Below are 19059 nucleotides of genomic sequence, written 5' to 3'. Positions count from 1 at the left end.
TAGTGACTTCTCCCTTTAAATTTTTAAAATATTTTAATTCATTCTTTTCTTTCATGTATGACTTTTGAAAAGAAGTTTGATGTTATTCTTATCTTTGTTTTTCTGTAGTTGAGCTTTCCCACTGCACCCCCCACCTTCAAGATCTCTTTCAGATTTTCCTTTTCATCTTTGATCTTTTGTAGTTTGAATATTATATGCTTAGGTATCAATTTTAGGTAATTTTCCTTTTTTAATTTTTTTCAGAGCTTTCCTAAATTGGTTTGGTATCTGGCATTAATTTTGAGAAGTTCTCAATACTGCTTCAAATGCTTTTTAGGTTTTTTCACTTCTCTTTATGGTATTTCCGTAATGAATGCCACAATTTTTGCATTTGTCCCCACAGTTCTAGGATACAGTGTTCTGCCTTTTTCATTCTTCTTTCTCTATATATTTTAGTTTTGGAAGTTTCTATTGATATTCTGTCAAGCTCACTGATTCTTTCCATGGCCATGTCTGGTATATTAATGAGCTCATCAAAAACATTGTTGAGTTTTGTCACAGAGTTTTTGCTTAAATTATCCATTTATTCTTCAGATACCACCTTTTCCATTAGAGCCCTTAGTATAGTAATCATAGTTATTTTAAATTCCTGGTTTGGTAATTCCAGCATTTCTGCTATATTTGAGTGGCTCTGATATCCATGTATTCATGCTCTGATTTTTGTCTTACGGTATTCCTTGTAATTTTTCATTGAAAGTTGGACATAATAGATATCGAGTAAAATTTACTTAAATAGGTCTTTAATGTGAGGTTTTTATGTTTATATGGCAAAATGTAAACTTTTTATTGTTTGCCTATAGAGGTGTCAGAAACTAAATTTTTTACGATGTCTTATTATTTTGTCTCTCCTGTTGTCTGTAGGTTTCCTGGGAGACTTCTATTTAAATAAAGTCTGAGGCATGCATTTCTTTCCATTTTATTTGTGTCGTTAAAGGGAAGCCCTGTTTATGTGGTCGTAAGGTATGGAAGGAAGGGAAGTGTATAGCTTTAAAATTAGGTCTCAGTCTGGTCAGCCTGGGCTTGACCTTTTATAAGTGCTTTTTGGTGTTTGCTTCTCAGTGTTTTTGTCCTCCCCCTACCCTCCAATAGTTGAGACAAAGGCTAGAGGGTGCTGGAGTTTTATAGTTACCTTCTTCCACATGGAAAGCTAGATGAGGGTGGAATTGGGTTTTTCCCTCCCCCCATTTGGAAAGCTAGAGTTGGGTATTTCCTTTCCATTGCTTTAGTTAGCTCTAGTAGAATAGTTTTTTTTGTTTGTTTGTTTTTGTGGGGTTTTTTTTTTTTTTTTTTTTTTTTTGAGGGGAGGTTTCATGAAGAACAGAATGATCTGGGCCTGTTTTAAAGTAGCTGCATTTCCCCCTCATCCAGTTTCGAGATTCTTCCATCTTCACTGGGAAAGGGCAGTAGAGCTCCTGGAGGTGAAACTGAGAAAAGTGTGGGCCCCCCTGGAGTTTTTAACCTTTGACTTTTTCACACTGCACCTCCATCAGTTACAGATTTAAGTTTTCTTGTACTAGTACTGGCTCTACAAGAAAAAGCTTCTAGACTTTTGTTTCAGAAACTGCGATTCAGCCTGTCTCTTATTACGGCAGTGGTTCGCCCTGCAACCTCACTTCTGTGATGGATTTGAGAAGAGTTGCTTGTTGTGAAGCCAGAAGTTATTGCTTTGATTATTTTGATTTGTCTTTTTATTGTCGAGTCAAGTTATTTATTTTGGATACAGATCCCTATCAGATATATATCATGTTTTCTCCAGTCTGTGAGTTCTTTCTACTTTATTGATAGTACCCTTTGAAGTTCAAATGTTTTTTGTTTTGATGAAGTCCAATTTATCTGTTTTCTTATGTTGTTTGTGCTGTTGGTGTTATATCTAAAAATCTTTGTCTAACCCAGGGTACAAATATTTACTCCTCTCATTTCTTTCAAGAGTTCCATAGTTTAAGCTTTTACATTTAGGTGTATGGTCTCTTTGGAATTAATTTGTGTGTCTGGTATAAAGATTTCAAGGTTCTTTTGCAGGTATATAATCATATGTCCAAGCTCTGTCTGTTGAAAAGATTATTTTTATTGAATTGTTTTATTACCCTCGCCAAAAAGATATCAGCTATAAATCTAAGCGTTTTTGGATTGTCAGTTCTGTTCCATTGATCTCCATGTCTGTCTTTGTCATCCAGTCCACACTGACTTGATTACTTTAGCTTTGGTAATAAGTTATGGCACATGGAAGTGTGAGTACTCTACCTTTTTTTTTTTCTTTAACATCAAAGTTATTTTGGCTATTCTGAGTTCCTTGCATTTTTGTTTGAATTTTAGGGTCAACTTGTCACTGTCTTTTTTTAAAAAAAGGCAACTGGTATATTGATAGGATTGCATTGAGTGTGTAGATCGGTTTTGGGAAATTGCCCTCTTGACAGTGAGTCTTCTAATCCATGATTGTGGAATATCTGTCTCTTTATTTAGATCTTTCATAATTTGTTTTGCTTTATAATTTTCAATGTATAAGTCCCATGCTTTTACTAAGTAAACTTCTAAGTATTTTATTTTTTATGTTAAGTGAAACTTTTAAAAAATTCATTTACAGAGTATTCTTTATTGGTACTTGATTATTTTGACACTTTTCCATTATGTTAATTTTAACTCATGTTCAGAGCTCATATATTAAGCTAGGTTATGGTCACTCGGAGAGAAAATATCCCTCAACCAACTAAAGAGTGATGGTGGATATAGTAATTCCTAAATTCTGGGGTATACTTTCCGTTTTATGTAAATTATTTGAAAAAGACTTCAAACTCCCAACTAGTGTCTTCTGGTTCTTTAGTGTTCTTCATGATTATAATATCTGAAGGTACTTGTTTGTGTCTTTTTGATCCCGTTACTGGTTTTTCATTTTCCTAATGATCAGAAAATATTGAATTAGAGCCGCTTATTATATTGCACAAGTTATTTCATCTCTCTGAACTTGTTCTATGTTGGTAAGATATAAGAGGAAATATTTAATACTTGTAAGTCTTTTTCTCAGAATCATGTTAAAGAACTTACATAAAACAGCTGAAGCAATTTCCAAATGTCAGGGACCTTCTTCCTTCAAATTAGATTGTCATCTTTAGCTTGGGATAATCTAACAAGATTTGTTTGCATAAGCCCTTTTACCTTACCCTTTCATTTAAAAAACCTTCATTGACTTTTTAATGTACGGGATCAGTTGTAAACTAAGACTGGCCAATTCAGTCTATGTATACCATGTGTAAAAGACTAAATTAGATGTGTAGGTCACAAGAATGGATCCAACACAATTTGTGCATTCAGGTTAACTATCCACGTAGGATGACAAGACAAACGTTTGGAATATGAAATGTTAAGAAGATCATGTATTTTGTTGTCCGATATGGGAGTTCATGATTTGTATACTCAAATATCTTCCTCCAGATTGTACTCAAGGCTGTGGCTGCATAAAGTCCTAGAAACCCTGAATGGCTGTATTCATAGTCACTGTTTGGGCTAGATAATTAAGTGGAACTTAGGGCTTATTGAGGAAAATTTTTATCTGGCCATTACCACTATTTGACTTTTGGTGATGCTTTCATATTTTGTAAGAAAAGTTGGGTGTTTGTGGCAGGCTGGTGGGGGGAAGGAGGGAGTTAGTCATGAGGACATTGGATTGGTAAATTTTTTCACATTAGTTTGTCTTGCAAAGCTTTATTAAGGTAATTATATCTTTCTGGTTCTTTGATTGACATACTTAAGAGTATATGTCAGTGAAAGAATTCATAGATACTTAATAGCACATTAAGATGTAGAATGAAGGCAAAGATTGTTTTTTTTTCTTTGTGTTTTTTTTTTTATTAAATTTTATTTAGGTACTTTTTATTTTGTTTTAAGCAAAATTACTTCGGGTTTGGAAGAATTAGAGGGAGATTTTTGTTTTCATATCACAGTTTTAAAGCACTGACAGTGAAGAAGAGATGGAGGCTTTTGTGCATACTTTTTGGTGGGATGCTAGAACCTGGCTGAAGTCTCATATTTCCAGATCTGCGTCGCAGTGATGCAGGGCCCTTGTCCAGTTCTGTTCTTCTGTGATTGGTTGGAGAGTGGTTTGAGTGAAAGTAGTACATTATGAATGGCTTTATTCTCCTAAATGAGAAAGTAGTCTTAAGATTGTTGAGAACGGTGGGACTTCATGATTTAGGAACTGGTCTCTAGTTTCTCCTTTATTTTTCTTACTGGTAGTGATATTTCTTACAATGAAATGCATCACTGTAATGTATCTTTGTCAGTAGAAGTAATATGTCATCAGTCCAAATATTCATTCAGCAGTTGATTATTGAATACTTCCTATGGGCTAGGCTTTGTTCTGGGGTTACAATGGATGAAATATAGTGAAATCTATGTCATTTTAAGCTTAAATTTAATGGGGAAAGATGGACAAATATGGAAAACTGAGACAATATGTTACATAATTTGTTGCTCTGTAGAAAAAACGTAAAGGAGGGAATACTGGAAGTGACTGTTGAGGTGTGACAAATGACAGTGTGGCATTTGAGGAAACACCTGAAGTAGATAGGGGGAGTAGATTCAGATATTTAGAAGATGATTCCAGATGGAGGGAATAGCAAATGTAGCAACCCTGACAGGGGTGACTGTAGTAGAGGGGAACAGCTGGATAGTTAGTATGGTTAAGGATTGAGGGAGCAGCAACTAGAGAGGTTAGCTGAGGAAGGAGATTGGGGGTTGGTGGTGGGTAGAGCAGTTGATAGAAGACTTAAAACTTTGTCCCAAGTGGAGAGCCAGTGGAGGTTTTAAGCAAAGAAACATCATGATCTCTTACACTGAAAAATGTAGGATCACTCTGCCTGCTTTGTTGGGCCTAGAATAAAAGGTGGGCAGGGCCAAGCTGGGAGACCATTTAGGAAGTTATTCAGTATTTAAGCAAAAGACCCCTAAAAGACTTGCATTTGGGAGGTGGTAAGAAATGATCAGATCTTGACACATGCACACAGTTTTTTATATTGAGATAATTATAGATACCGTGCAATCGTAAGAAATAATAGACAGGGAGCCCATGTGTCCATTACCCAATTTCCCTCAATGATGACATCTTGCAAAACTGGAGAACAGTATCAACGAGGATACCAACATTAATGCTATTCCCCAGTCTTACTCAGATTTCCCAGATATACTTACACATACTCTTTTGTGTGTATGTGTTTGTATTTGTGTGTACTTTGTTTCACTTTCCATGATTTCAGTTACCTGCATTCAACCATGGTTTGAAAATATTAAGTGGAAAGTTCCAGAAATAAACAATTCATAAGTTTTAAATTAAACTCTGAGTGTTGTGGTGAAATCTTTTGCCGTCCTGCTCAGTCCTGTCTTAGACATGAATCATTCCTTTGTCCAGCATATCCACAGTGTGTATGTTTGTTGCCCATTAGGTAGTCTAGGTTATCAGATCAGTTGTCAGAGAGAGAGAAAGTGGTGGGCAGTGGGGCATATACCACTTTCACATAACTTTTATTATAGTATGTTCTTACAGTTGTTCTGTTTTATAATTGGTTATTGCTAATATCTTGCTGTGCCTAATTTATAAATTAAACCTTACCATAGGTATGTATGTATGTATGTATGTGTAGGAAAAAAACATAGTATATATAGGGTTTGGTATTATCCTCGGTTTCAGGCATTCTCTGGTGGTGTTGAAACATATCCCATCCCCTTCCAGATAAGGCGAGGGACTGCTATGCCATGTTTTATCCATTCACCCGTTGAAAGACATTGATACCTAACTATTCTGAATTAAAGTTGCTATGAACATTCATCTACAAGTTTTTGTGTGAACATAAATTTTTATTTCTATGGGATAAATGTCCAGGAGTGCAATTTATGGGATATTGGATATACAGGGTCCAGCACAAATAATACCCCTTTTTTATTACAAAATCTTTATTATAAAATCATAAGCATGTAATTCTATAACATAACAATATCACACACAAGCACACCATGTGGCATTTAGGTGAAATGTTCAAATCAAAACAATAAATTACTACACCCATATTATTACTCTACCAACCATACTCAAGCAGGTGTTACTTCTGCCAGACCCTGTATTTTGAAGGTGGAGCTGACAGGATTTCTTGACAGATCAAATGTGAAGTCGGAGAGATAGAAGAATCAAGACTTAAATTTTTGGCCTGTACAACTGAAAGAATTGTCAACAGTTGAGACAGGGAAGGCTTGAGTGGAGCAGGTTTAAGAAAGATGGGGAATTTTGCTCATGAGATACATATTGGATGCAAGAGAATTATTAACTAGGCAGTTGACTAAAAGATTCTGGTATACATAGGAGAGATCTGGACTAGAAATATAAAATTGTGAGATTAGGAAGAACTAGCAAAAAAAAAAACCTATGAATTTGATCAGGGAGGAAGGCAGATAACCAAAGAATTTATTGTTCTAGAAGGCAACTGGAGAAAGCATTTCAAAGAGTAACCAATTGGTCCTCTTTTTGTGTGGAAACCCTAAGTTATATCAAATAGGCATATTTTCTGTAGCAGCCTGAGATTTTAGTTGGATTGTAATTCATTGCTATATAGAGCGATTATTCCCCCCAACCCCCGCATTCCAGTTTATTTTTAGAGTCCTTTATAGCTTTTTCTTCTGCTGGAACACCTGGCCACTTTTCTTAATGTACAGACATTTTATCTACTCATGTCGCTTTAAGAACCTTCCAGACCCCTTGCTGGAGGATAAGATTAACATATCAGATTGCTTTCTGGACCTTTTAACTTCTTTATCCCTCAATTATTTCTGACTGAATGTGTCCCAAACTAAACTCATTCCTTCCTGCTTCCAAAACAGCTTCCCAGGCCAGTAAACTCCACTGCCCTGTCAATAGTGAGATGAGTCAGAGGCTTGATAGTTGTCATTCCCCTCTTTTCAGTTACCAAACCAGTAGCAGTAGGTGATCAAATAACTGTTTTTCTATTGCTCAGAGCCATTCTCTTCCTTTCATTTTCAGTTTCTTCTTCCTTTCATTTTCAGTTTCTTCTTCCCTCCTTTAGTAACTCTTTTCATACCCAAAACAGGTCTTCTGCTTAGCATACATCGGTGGCTTGTAATATTCAGACTTTAGCACTGTGTTTAAGACTTTTTACCTGATCCCTACCCAGAATTTTTCAAAGTAACATGCAATTCTTTTTTTATATCTTGCCCCCATTTACCTATAGCACTTTCTCAGTGTTCCACACTTTTCACATTGTATTGGTAATAGTTGGATTTGCTTACCCATTAGAATATAAAACTTTTAAGGGCTATGAATTTTTGTATACTCAGTCTGGCTCTGATAGATAATTGGCTTCAAAATATCTTTTGTACACAGAGTGGTAATATTCTAGCCAACTAATGTAGGGTTTTGCTAGATGTCTGAATTTACTATGGAATCAAAAACTTAGATTAAACACTTTCAGTCCTAGTGTGTTACTAGGGATTGATGCTGGAATGTTTGATAATTCTCATTATTTGAAGAATATGTATTTTGGGAAAACTGTTGAAGCCAAACTATTGAAGTAAATACTGTTTTGCTAGATTTAATGAAAATGGAGCTTTTATAGTAGTGGGTGGGATCTCCTGGTAGAGTGGAATTTGGTGAAGAAGAACGTATTACAGCTCTGTGCTGCCTATCTGTATGCCCACAAATTAAGCTTACTTACTTCACCTGAAAGTTCACTTTTCCTTTATTGAACTTTACCTTAGGGTACATAAAGTACCCTTCTGGCAATTCCTTGACTCCATGCTTTTAGCTTGTAGATGAAATTCCCCCTCCTTTTTTTTTTTAAAAGTGTGAGGTGTCAAATGATGTAAAAATGAACAAAAGCCTCCATGTCTGGTATAGAGGTAGATATTATATTAATGGTTATTGGTTAAAACAGAAGAATAATATTTTTCCAAAAAGGTGCCCCTCAGGTTTTCTTGTACTGGTATGATATTTATTTTATCTTGAGTAGTCACTTTGTTTTTTTTAGATCAGAATGATAAGAATCTAGTTTGCATGTATTTTATCTTTTTTATATTGGAAAAAATGCTTTTATTGATAGGTTGTTTACTAAAGTAGATTTCAAATATTTAACCATGATCCTGTGATGAAAGAAATACATTTTACATTGCAGCCCAGTGTATGAAAAAATAAAACAAGTTTAATGAAAAAGTTCTTACTTTTACTGTGTTTAAAGTTCCATTATTCTATTCTAGTCTCCATCCCCACTCTCTTCTCAGGGTCGATTGGCTGGGACTCACAGATTGGAAAATAATGGTTTACAGCAAGTTTTAACATAGAAGCAATGACAAAAATGCATGTTCTAGGAACCCATCTGTATCAGTGTACCATCTGGCACTATTGTGAGAGTGTGAGAGGCTGTATTTGGTTGGCTTCAGTGAATTTTTTTGAAGACACCCCATTTTCCCGTGTGGTGATGGGCAATTTACAAATGCACCTGCCCACACTGTTCTGAGTGTTCAGAAGTTTTTAACCAAAAATGGCATGACCCCCATGCCCCACCCTCCCTATTCTTCTGATCTTGCTCTGAGACTTTTTTTTTTAACCCCTGTGAAAAAGTCCTCAAAGGGAAATGTGTTGCCAGTATGGAAGAGGTAAAAATGGAAGAAACACTGAAAGGCATTAAAATCTACGAATTCAAAAACTGTTTTGAGTAGTGGCAAAGGCTCAATAGATATATTGCGTTAAATGGAGAATAGTATGAACATGACTGAAGTTTAAACATGTGAAGATATACAATTTTAATAAATAAATCCCAGTTTTTTTGGCAGCTCCCTTGTATGGTAAATTCTGAAATATCTGTAGCTACTATAGGAATATAGAGATCAGAACAGATTACCATGAGTTGGAACAGCTGGGGATGGTGGTGTGAAGGAGACAGGAGTTAATTAGGAACTTACAGGATGGGTAGAGTATGTGTAGGTAGGTGGGAGGGAGCATTGTAAGTGTGATCAGTGGCTTAGAGTTGGGATTGAAACAGTATATTCAGAAAGAGTGAGCATTGAGATCTAGTTATGATCATATTGGTCATGAATAGAAGATAAGATGAAGTTGATATGGATAGGTTAGATCATGAAGTAATTAGACTTTATCCTGTAGGAGAATGGGGGGTGTTTATCTCTCTTGAAATTTTGCTTGCTAATAACATTGCCACTGCAGATCTCTTGGTTGCTGTGTGTCATATCTTTTTTCAGCCTCTTACTTTTAAGCTATTTGTGTCTTTGAATCTAAAGAATACCAACTGTTGATAGAATGTAGTTGGTGCTTTCCTTATTACTCATTCTGACAATCTCTGCCTTTGTATGTATTCTTAATCACATTTGGTATAGTCTCTAAAGAGATTGGAATTCCCTGTGCCACCTTGCTCGTTGTTTCCTCTCTTTCTCAAGTTGTTTTTGTTCCTCTGTTTTCATTTATTGCCTTCTTTTGTGTTGAACAAATCTTTTTTTACTACCATTTTAGTCACAGTGTTGATTTATTTATTTTATTTATTTATTTTTAGAAGAGGGGGGAAGGGAAGGAGAGAGAGAGGGAAATGTTGATGTTGAAAGAGAAGCACTAATCTGTTGCCTCTCCTAGGTGCCCCACCAGGGACCAAACCTGTGCAACCCAGGCATGTGCCCTGACTGGGAATTAGACAGGTGACCTTTCACTTTGTGGGACAGTGCCCAGTCAGCTGAGCTATACTGGATCCAGCCAGTGGCGATTTTTAATACTAAAATGTTTATTTTTTAGCAGCTACTTTAGGAATTACAATATGCATTTCAATTTATCACAGTCTGCTTTAGATTATACTCACTTAATTGCAGCAAAATATAGCACCTTTTCTTTAGTATAGCTTCATTTTTCTTCTATCCTTCCTGCTATTATTATCATATATAAGATCTATTTACATTATAAAATAATAATATACTGTTACCATAATTGCTTTACACAATTTATGTTTTGATGAAATTAAGAGAAGGAAAGAAAATATATGCAGTCCTTTACATTTTCTTATTAAGCATTTGAATTACCTTCTGGTATCATTTCCTTATAGCATGATAGAGTTGAGAACTATAGTATTGCTTTAGTATTTCTTAAACACAGGTCTTCTATAGAGTATACTCCATCTTTTTTAAAATCTGGAGATGTCTTTATATTTCCTTTCATGTTTGGAGAATAATTTTTCTGTATATGGTATTCTTGATTGAAAGGGTTATTTTTTTCTTCTAGCATTTTGAGTATTTTAATTGTTTTTGACCTCGGTTAGTCTGATAATTAGGTGTTAATTGTATTGTTTTTCTCAAGTATGAAATGAATCTTTTTGTTGTTGTTACTGCTTTTATGATTTTTTCTTTGCAGCTTCAGTTCAAATGTGATATACCTAGATGTAAATCTCTTTATGTTTATCCTTTTAGGGGGTGGGGGGTTATTTGACTGTATGGTTCAATAGGTTAGTGTTTTTCTGTCATATTTTGGAAATTTTCAGCAGTTTTTTCAAATATTTTTTCTCATTTTTATTTTTCGTCTTTTTGTCTGACACTGCTTTTATACATAGGATGTTAATCATATGTGATGCTGTTCAACAGCAGGTCTGTTGAGGCCTCTATTCATTTTCTCTGTAGTCTTTTTTTTCTCTTCTTTGTTCTTTCAGTTAGATAATTTGTATTTCTTTATTTTCAAGTTCAGAGATCTTTTTAAAAGTGCCATCTCAAATGTTATGTTAAGCTCATAGTGAATCTTCTTTTGTTATTATAGTTCTCAACTCTAGTATTTCCAGGTCTTTAAAAGTTAATATTTCTTTGTTCAAATTTTCTATTTGTTGTATAATTGTTATTGTATTTTTCTTTAATTTTTAACACAGGATTTCAAGTATTTGAACATAATTATACTTATATTTATTCTATATTAAGAGCAATTTAGTAATATAACTGGCATATAATATTGTGTGAGTTTAAGGTGTGCAACATGTTGATTTGATGTACTTGTATATTGCAAAATAATTGCCACCATAGCATTAGCTAACATGTCACATCTTACAATTACCCTTTCTTATTTGTGGTGAGAATATTTAAGACCTACTTTCTTAGCAACTTTCAAATACAAAATAAAGCATTATTAACTGTAGTCACCATACTGTATATGAGATTGTCAGAACTTATTCATGATGTAATTGAAATTGTGTACACTTTGACCAACATTTCCTCTTGTCCCCTGCCCTCAGCCCCTGGTAACTACCCTTGTATTTTGTAGTTCAGCTGTTTTAGATTCCACAGAGAGTTGATATACAATACAGTATTTGTCCGTCTCTGACTTCATTTATCATAATGACTTCATGATTCATCCATGTTGTTGCAAATGCAGGATGTCCTAAATTCTTGTGGCTGAATAATATTCACACACACCCGATCATAATGCAGAGCATAATGACCTCTTGGTCAGTGAGGGACCATGTACACGATGGTGGTTCCATCCCATAAAATTACAAAGGAGCTGAAAAATTTCTAGTGACGCTGTAGCGCAGTTGCTCATGTTTATGGTAATACTGGTGTAAACACACTGCTTTGACAGTGATATAAAAGTATAATACATACAATTAGAGTAGTAGGCTGTATTATCTAGGTTTGTGTAAGTAAACTGTATGATGTTCCCACAATGACAAAATTGCCTAACAATACATTTCTCAGAATATATCCTATCATTAAGCAGCACAGCACATGACTACACATCACATCACATCACATCACATCACTTCACATCACTTCACATCACATCACATCACAGGTTCTCTATCCAGACAGACATCTGTAGATGGACACTTAGGTTGTATCCATGTTTTGGCTATTGGGAATAATGCTGCATGAACATGGGAGTACAAGTATCTCTTCAAGAAAGCGGCTTCATTCTTTTTATGTATACACCCCGAAGTGTCATTGCTAGATCAAATGGTAGTTAACTAGTCTTAATATTCTGAGGAATCTTCAGTTTACATTCCCAGTAACAGTGCACAAGTACTCTCTCTTCTCTACATCCTTGTCAACATGTTATCTCTTGGTTTTTGTTTTGATGAGAGCCATTCTAACAGCTGTGATGTACTATGTCATTGTGGTTTTGAGTTGCAGTTCCTGATTATTAGTGATGCTGAGCACTTTTTCATTTACATGTTGGTCATTTGTATGCATTCTTTGGAAAAATATCTACTCACATCCTTTGCCTCTTTTTTAACTGCCTTGTTTGTAAAGGGTTTTTTTTTTTCTTTTTGCTACTGAGCTCTATGAAATCTTTACATATTTTGCATATTAATCTTTTATTGGACATGATTTGCAAAAATTTTCTCCCATTGGTTGCCTTTTTATTTTTTTGTTGTTGTTCTTTAATGTGCAAACCCTTTTTAATTTGGTATAGTAGCACTTATTTTTGCTTTGACACCTTTGCTTTTGGTGTCAAATATAAAACATCATTGCAAAGACCACTGTCAAGAAGCTTACCTCCCTATGTTTTCTTCAGGAGTTTTACAGCTTTTATGTTCTTGAACCTAATAGCTGCTTTGTACTCTTTGTCTGCCAAGTCCAACAGCTGTGTCTACCCAGAGTTAATTACTATTGAGTACTTAAAAAAAAACAAGCTATCGTGTGCATGTCTGAAAATGTTTTTGGACAGTTGGACATTTTAAGTAAAATATTTTAGTGACTGTAGATTTGATTGTTTTAATCTTCCTGAAGGTTATTGTTTTGGGGTTTTTCTTCATTTTTTTGTGACTTACCTGTAGCCAGTCTATAGAATCTTACTCCTCCACAGTTCAAAGACCCTGAATTCTGTGTTAAAATTTTTTATTCTAATTTTCAGTTTTTTAGCCTAGTTTTAGGGGTTTATTCTTTTCTGCATAGCTTAGTGATCACCTGGGCATCTTGATTTTATAAAGCTTCCACCATTTTTTTTTATCATTCTCTACACCCGTTGCAGAGTGCATTCAAAATTTGGGTAGTTTTTAAGTTGGCCTCAGCTTTCTTGGAGGCCCTCTTAGGTCTCCCCTGTGTTTTTGTACAGCCTCTCAACCAGGGATATGTGCCGAGCTTATTTAGCCTCTCTTATTTCCAGGATCTATCTGGTAAATTTCTTAGTGTTCTGCCAGTCTATCATTTTCCCCAGCTGAGACTGTAGTCTCAGGGTAGCAGAGTTGTGGGCTGTTTCACTTTGTTTCCTGTCAAATTTGCTGTTTCTCTGCCAGTGCCACTGGACTTGGGTTTTTGCTCTCTGTTCTAAGTGATGGTAGTCCCCTGTAGAAGCAGAATTCCTGGTTTTCAAGATCAACCCTGCCTTGGTAAAACTATGTGACTGTCTGAGCTGGCTGGTGATAGTGGGGAATAGTAGCATTCCCTGGCAGAAAGGCCACTGCCCCCCACTGTCCCAACTCTAGTATCTAACAGCTTTTCATGAATAAATGTTTCTCAACTTGTTGCATTTGAATGGTTTCCAGAGCTCTGAAATGATTATTTTCTACAGTGTAGCACTTTTTATAGTTGCTTAGGGGGAGATCTCTTCATTTTGCTATAGCTGGGAATCTCACCTCTTTTTAACTAACTCTTAGTCCTTCCCTCCTGTCTCCCAGGCCCTCTTTAATTCTCTGTAATCAGGCTTTTGTTACAACCATTCTACTGAAATAATTCTTGTAAGAGTCACCAGCATCCTACATTTGCCATATCCAAATACCAGTTTTCTGCTTTCATGTTTAACCTTTTAGCCACTTTTGACATAAATGGTTACTCCTTTTTTCTGATAACTCTTTTCACTTGGCTTCTAAGGTAGTATTTTCTCCTGTTTTTCATTCTACTTCATTGACTGCTCCATGTGATGCACCTGTGAATTTTGGGGGGTCCAAACTTCTTTCCTATGCAATAGATATAACACTGGGTTCCCTTGCAATAAGTCTTCAATGTGCAGATGACCTTCCAGATACATATTTCCAGTACCAAGTTCTACACTGAGTTGCAGTATTTTCTCTTGGGTGTTTAGTAAAGATATCAGACTTAATAAGTAGAAAGAAAATAGAACTCTTGATCTACCATCTTCCTCAAATTTATTCTCCTTGATTTTCAGAATGATTTTTTTAAAACATAGATCAGAATATATCATTTTCCTTTATAGTTAGTGTAAAATTTAGTTTAACATGATTTATGAATTTGTATGACATACCCCCCTACCTACTTCTCTGAACTTATCTCTCACCTTCTTCCCTTTACTTAGCTTGCTGCATGTTCCTTCAAGCTATTTCTTGAATGTTCAAAGTCCACCTCTAGGCATTTACATTTGGAGTTTGCTATAATTGCACTGCAGTGCTCATATTTTCACATGGTTCTCATCATCATATCATTCAGGTTTGTGAGGTGTCTGCCCTGACTTCCTTCTTCTGTTCTCTGTCTGCTTATAAGTTTAATGAGGGTAGGAACTTTGTTATTCTTGTTCACTGCCACATCTTTAATATTGTAAATTATGCCTGGCACGTAAAGATGTATTGTATTTATAGAATAACGGTGTTTTTATAGAATTAATATGTCCTTAGTGAACTAATAAAGATTGACTCAGTAAAAATGGCTAGGCTTAGGATTGTTGTATTAAGTACATTTTAGGCACAAAGTTTGTTTGCCTAATATTGACTTGATTAATACTTACAACAATTGCTCTATGAAATATGTTTTGGATCCTTTAGGGAATTTTAAAATGATAAAATTTAAGCCTCCTTTTTAGAACTGTCACAGGTGGGCACAGGTAACCAGGTTCTCAGTGATCGCGGACAAAGAATTGAACCGAACCAAGAGTTCATAGCAGAAAGAGAGCAGATATATTAAGCAATAGTACACTCCACAGAACATGGGAGCAGGTCAACTCTGAGCAGAGATTGACATCAGGGGCTGGAGAGATTCTACTCTTACAGATATTTCCTGGCTAGATTTGGCAGGGTTTTATTGTGCATATACAAGTAGTTACATTACTTTAAAGCTACTGTGCATTTGGTCCCCTGTGATTTTCCTTGATTGGCCACTGGGGAAGGGGGTCCCACAACTTTAATTTATTATAATGCTATTATAATGAAGCAGGGATCATGTAACATCTTCTGCTCAGGTGCATTCATGATTCACCGTGATTCCACGCTTTTCCAGAAAGCGGGAACAACTGGTCTTAGAACAGGATCTTAGCCCTGGGGCACCTCTGGAATGTCCTCCTTCCTGACTGTCTCCTGCCTCAGATCAGTAAAGGTACATAAATATTAAGGTCCATGTACTTGCTTCACTTACATATTCTTTTTACATAAATTTTGTTATGTAGGAATTTAATAGTTCTCTGTTACCTTGGTTAATGAGCCTGGAAACACAGATAGCTTATTTTAACATAGTTGGCTATATACACACATATATATATATTTATAGACAGTCTTGCCTGGCTGGTGTGGCTCTGTGGAATGAGCACTGTCCTGCAAACCAAAGGGTCACTGGTTCAATTCCCACTCAAGTCACATGCTTGGACTGTGGGGTCCCCAGTGGGGCACACAAAAGGCAATGACACATTGATAGATATTTCTCTCCCTCCCTTTCCTTCTCTTTAAAAAAAAAAGTCAGTCTTCATGGTACAGAAACAACCCAACCCTTTCCCTGGCGTCTTTTTGTACGATGGTTTTTTGCCTGCCACTGTGTTAGGATCTGTGGCTCTCAATGCCGGAGTTTGTCAAAAAGGAAAGGAATTATTTTAATGAAAAGTTACACAGGTTTAGAATAACAGCAGAAGTCTACCATTAAATCTCATTTCCTTTAGAAATGAAGATATACGCACAAACACACAGTCCTGCCTCCTCCTCCCACCCCTCCATGTCAGGTTAGTCTCAGAACATGCCAATCAGAAGTACTGCCCTCAAGAAGAAAAAAACAAGTCTGCAGCTCACTTCTCCCAATTCTTCTCAGTAATCGAGGCTGTTGGGCTGGGTGGGAGACGGCTGGGCAGGTCTTCTGCGATTCCCAGCACTGTCATCTGTGTCACACTGATCTCCAGTCCTTAATCCAAAACCATATGGCACCTCCTCGTGGTCTGCCAGCCAGAGTCTTTCACTCCTTTTCTTCCCACGTGATTTTGCATTGTCCCTGTCCCACATGGTGGCCTGCCTTTTTGTTTAAATACCAGCCTGGAACCTCCTCTGGTAGCACATTTCTGAATAGCTTCAATTTGGAATGGAAGTAGACACAGTTTTGAAATTAGTAAAGTTTTGTGTTCTCTGCAACAGTCAAAACTTAGTCTAATTTTAGTCATTATCTTTGTCAAAGCAGTTATATTATACTGTTTGCTTATTGCTTTAGCTATAAACATTTTATATCAATTAATGGAATGAATGAATGATGTGTTATAAAAGAATTTTATTTTTTAATTTTTTTAGTCCTCACTTGAGGATATATTGTTTTTTGTTGTTGGAAGATACGTTTATTAGTTTTTTTGTTGTTTTGTTTTTAGAGAGAGAGGAAGGGGGAGGAGGCACGGGGGTAGACAGACAGACAGACAGACAGAAAAGCATGGTTGTGAAAGGGAGAAGTATTGGTCAGATACCTCCCATACCTGCCCAACAGGGGATTAGACCTGCAGCCTAGGTATGTGCCTTGACCAGGTATTGATTGAACTTGTGTTGTGCATAGGATGATGCTTCAGTCAACCAAGTCACCTGACCCCACCATGGCCTTATAAAAGAATGTTAAATATCACTGTATACATAAACCCAGCTCTCATGGTCAGTTTAAAGGGACAGAAGGAGAATCCCCTTAAGGTTCCTATTTCTCTAAGAAAACAGTAATAGAACAGAACCTTTTGGAAGTTTCTAGAGGAGAAACATTTGCTTCTTTCTGCTACCATCTTCTAAGAACTGGAGCTCACTGTGCTCTAGGACAATTCTGCTTATTCAGCTTGTTGTCTCCTATTCATCCCCCACTCCTCTTTTTCTTTTCTTGGCTTTTTTCCCTCATTACCATAACAATATTTGCCTTCTAGATTCCTAGGCATATACTTTATGGTTTTGTAGCTCTTCTAAATCATTATTTTAACTGACATTTTGTATATTCTGTCTATATAGCTGGTACTTTGGTGTTCTTTCTCTGTTATTTAATGTAGCCATTATTAACTGATTTCAGACAGCCCAAGTATGTTGTTAGAATTTCTCTTCTTTGTTAATATATACTCTTCAGATTTATTACTGCAAAATTTATGGTGTTAAGAGGTGATCATATTTAATGTTCTCTTTCAATGAAGAATGAGCATAACTTTGAAACTTGCCTTTTGAAAGGGAAACTTATTTGTGTGGTTTATAAATTTATCAGGACTGTACAGTTTCTAGTATATCATTTTAACTTTCTAAAATTTAGCATCTAAGCCCTTCTAATGGCGTAATTCTCAGATTTTTTGGTATATCTTGGGAAAGAGTAGGGTTTATAAGAATTTTCTTTGCACCCAAATTTATTTGCTTGATGTAATATTTTATTTTTTTATAGTTGCAAAAATTACAGCAGTAATAGCTCATTTCAGATTGTCTCTTACCTACTGTAGACCAGTGCTTCTCAAGCTTATTGTGGCAAAGTACCAGTGTTAAAAATTTCCAATTCATTGAGGACTAATATTTTTGTAAATACAATACAGATGAATTAAATACAAAATACAGGTCCTACTTTTGATTATAAGATTCATCAATATGAAAGTATTCTGTCAAATTGCTATAGAAAATTCTAAACACTTATTTTCAATTTGATTCGCAGAGCAGTAATAAATAGTTCATGGAATTGTAACAAATACTTTCCAGGTTATCAGTGATCTGTAGACCATACTTTTTTGTAACATATCTGTTGCCTTCTATTTGTAATGTTTAATGTTACTTCAGAAGCATTAGTATGATGAATAGCGGTTATCCTTTAAAATATATTTTTCTGTTTTTCCTTTTCAGAACCGAGAGCTCCAAATCATGAGAAAGCTAGATCACTGTAACATAGTCCGATTGCGTTATTTCTTCTACTCAAGTGGTGAGAAGGTAGGTCTTGCAGAAAGTATATACTGAGTATTGTGATAGACTTGTTGTTCTTCTAGAAATATTTTCCCTTTCCCAAGTGAAACAGTTTTGCTAATTGAATGAATGAAAGAATTTCAAAACACAGGCCCTATTGATACTGAGCTCAAGGTATGATCATTGATCATTATTAGTTATATTGGGAAGATGTTAAAAGAAAGGAATGGTTTTTAAAGAATTTTCTTCCTTTTTTAAACTTCTGTGATTCTAAAGCAAATTTGAATATATATTTTAACCTTTACACTCTATATGTGCTTCTGGAGCTGAATGTTAGTTCACCTATTTATTGGAGGGAGGAAAATGATGTCATTTTGTTAAGTTGAAATATTGGAGGAGGAGGGAAAGGAGGAAGACTTCAGTAGGACCAGAATGAGACTTAAACATTAGGAGGCTGGTTTAACCTATCCCTCGCTGGGGAAAATTTGCAAAATGTATAATATTTCACAGCTTGTTGTAAGTGGTCACTGTTTATGGTCACATTTAATTCTAGAAAAGCAAAGGATAATTAGGGAACACTTTGTGCTGTGAATTCCCTCTCCTACTCCCCCTTCCCCTTGGTCTTTCTCTTCAGAAGATGTAATAACTAATGTTTGAATTGGCAGCATAGAAAATTGGTTTCTTCTGTTTTACCATGGTCTTTTTTTTTCTGTGTGTTCATTGTCCCTTCTTCCCAGATTCAGTTGTTACTTTACATTTTTTCCTTTACTAGTTTGGGATGAAGGGGCAGGATAAATAACAAACCATTTCATCTCTTTGGCTAAATAAATATGACTTTGGACAAGTTCATTTGATATTTTAGACCTCAGATATCATGTGTATATTATCTAAAGTCCTTAGATCCATAATACCTCTTGATTTCTAGTCTAGTGTTCTTTTTACTTCACATACCTATGTTCCAATG

The 19059-nt window shown here is 35.6% G+C and overlaps 1 protein-coding gene across 4 annotated transcripts in view; it reads left to right on the top strand.

Annotated features, from left to right (window-relative positions):
- GSK3B (glycogen synthase kinase 3 beta) overlaps positions 1-19059 on the top strand; it is a 219520-nt gene that overhangs the window by 97223 nt on the left and 103238 nt on the right. For all 4 annotated transcript variants that reach the window (XM_037158775.2, XM_037158777.2, XM_037158776.2 and 1 more), the window contains one exon: positions 18039-18122. In XM_037158775.2, the coding sequence (XP_037014670.1) occupies positions 18039-18122 (84 nt within the window). The remainder of the gene's footprint in view (positions 1-18038; positions 18123-19059) is intronic.

The sequence above is a fragment of the Artibeus jamaicensis genome, unplaced genomic scaffold, assembly GCF_021234435.1.
Source record: "Artibeus jamaicensis isolate MK-2021 breed Jamaican fruit bat unplaced genomic scaffold, CSHL_Jam_final contig_3126, whole genome shotgun sequence".
In the NCBI taxonomy this organism is placed as follows: Eukaryota; Metazoa; Chordata; class Mammalia; order Chiroptera; family Phyllostomidae; genus Artibeus; species Artibeus jamaicensis.
Note: the sequence above shows the minus strand (reverse complement) of the source record. Positions and strands in the feature narration are given on the sequence as shown.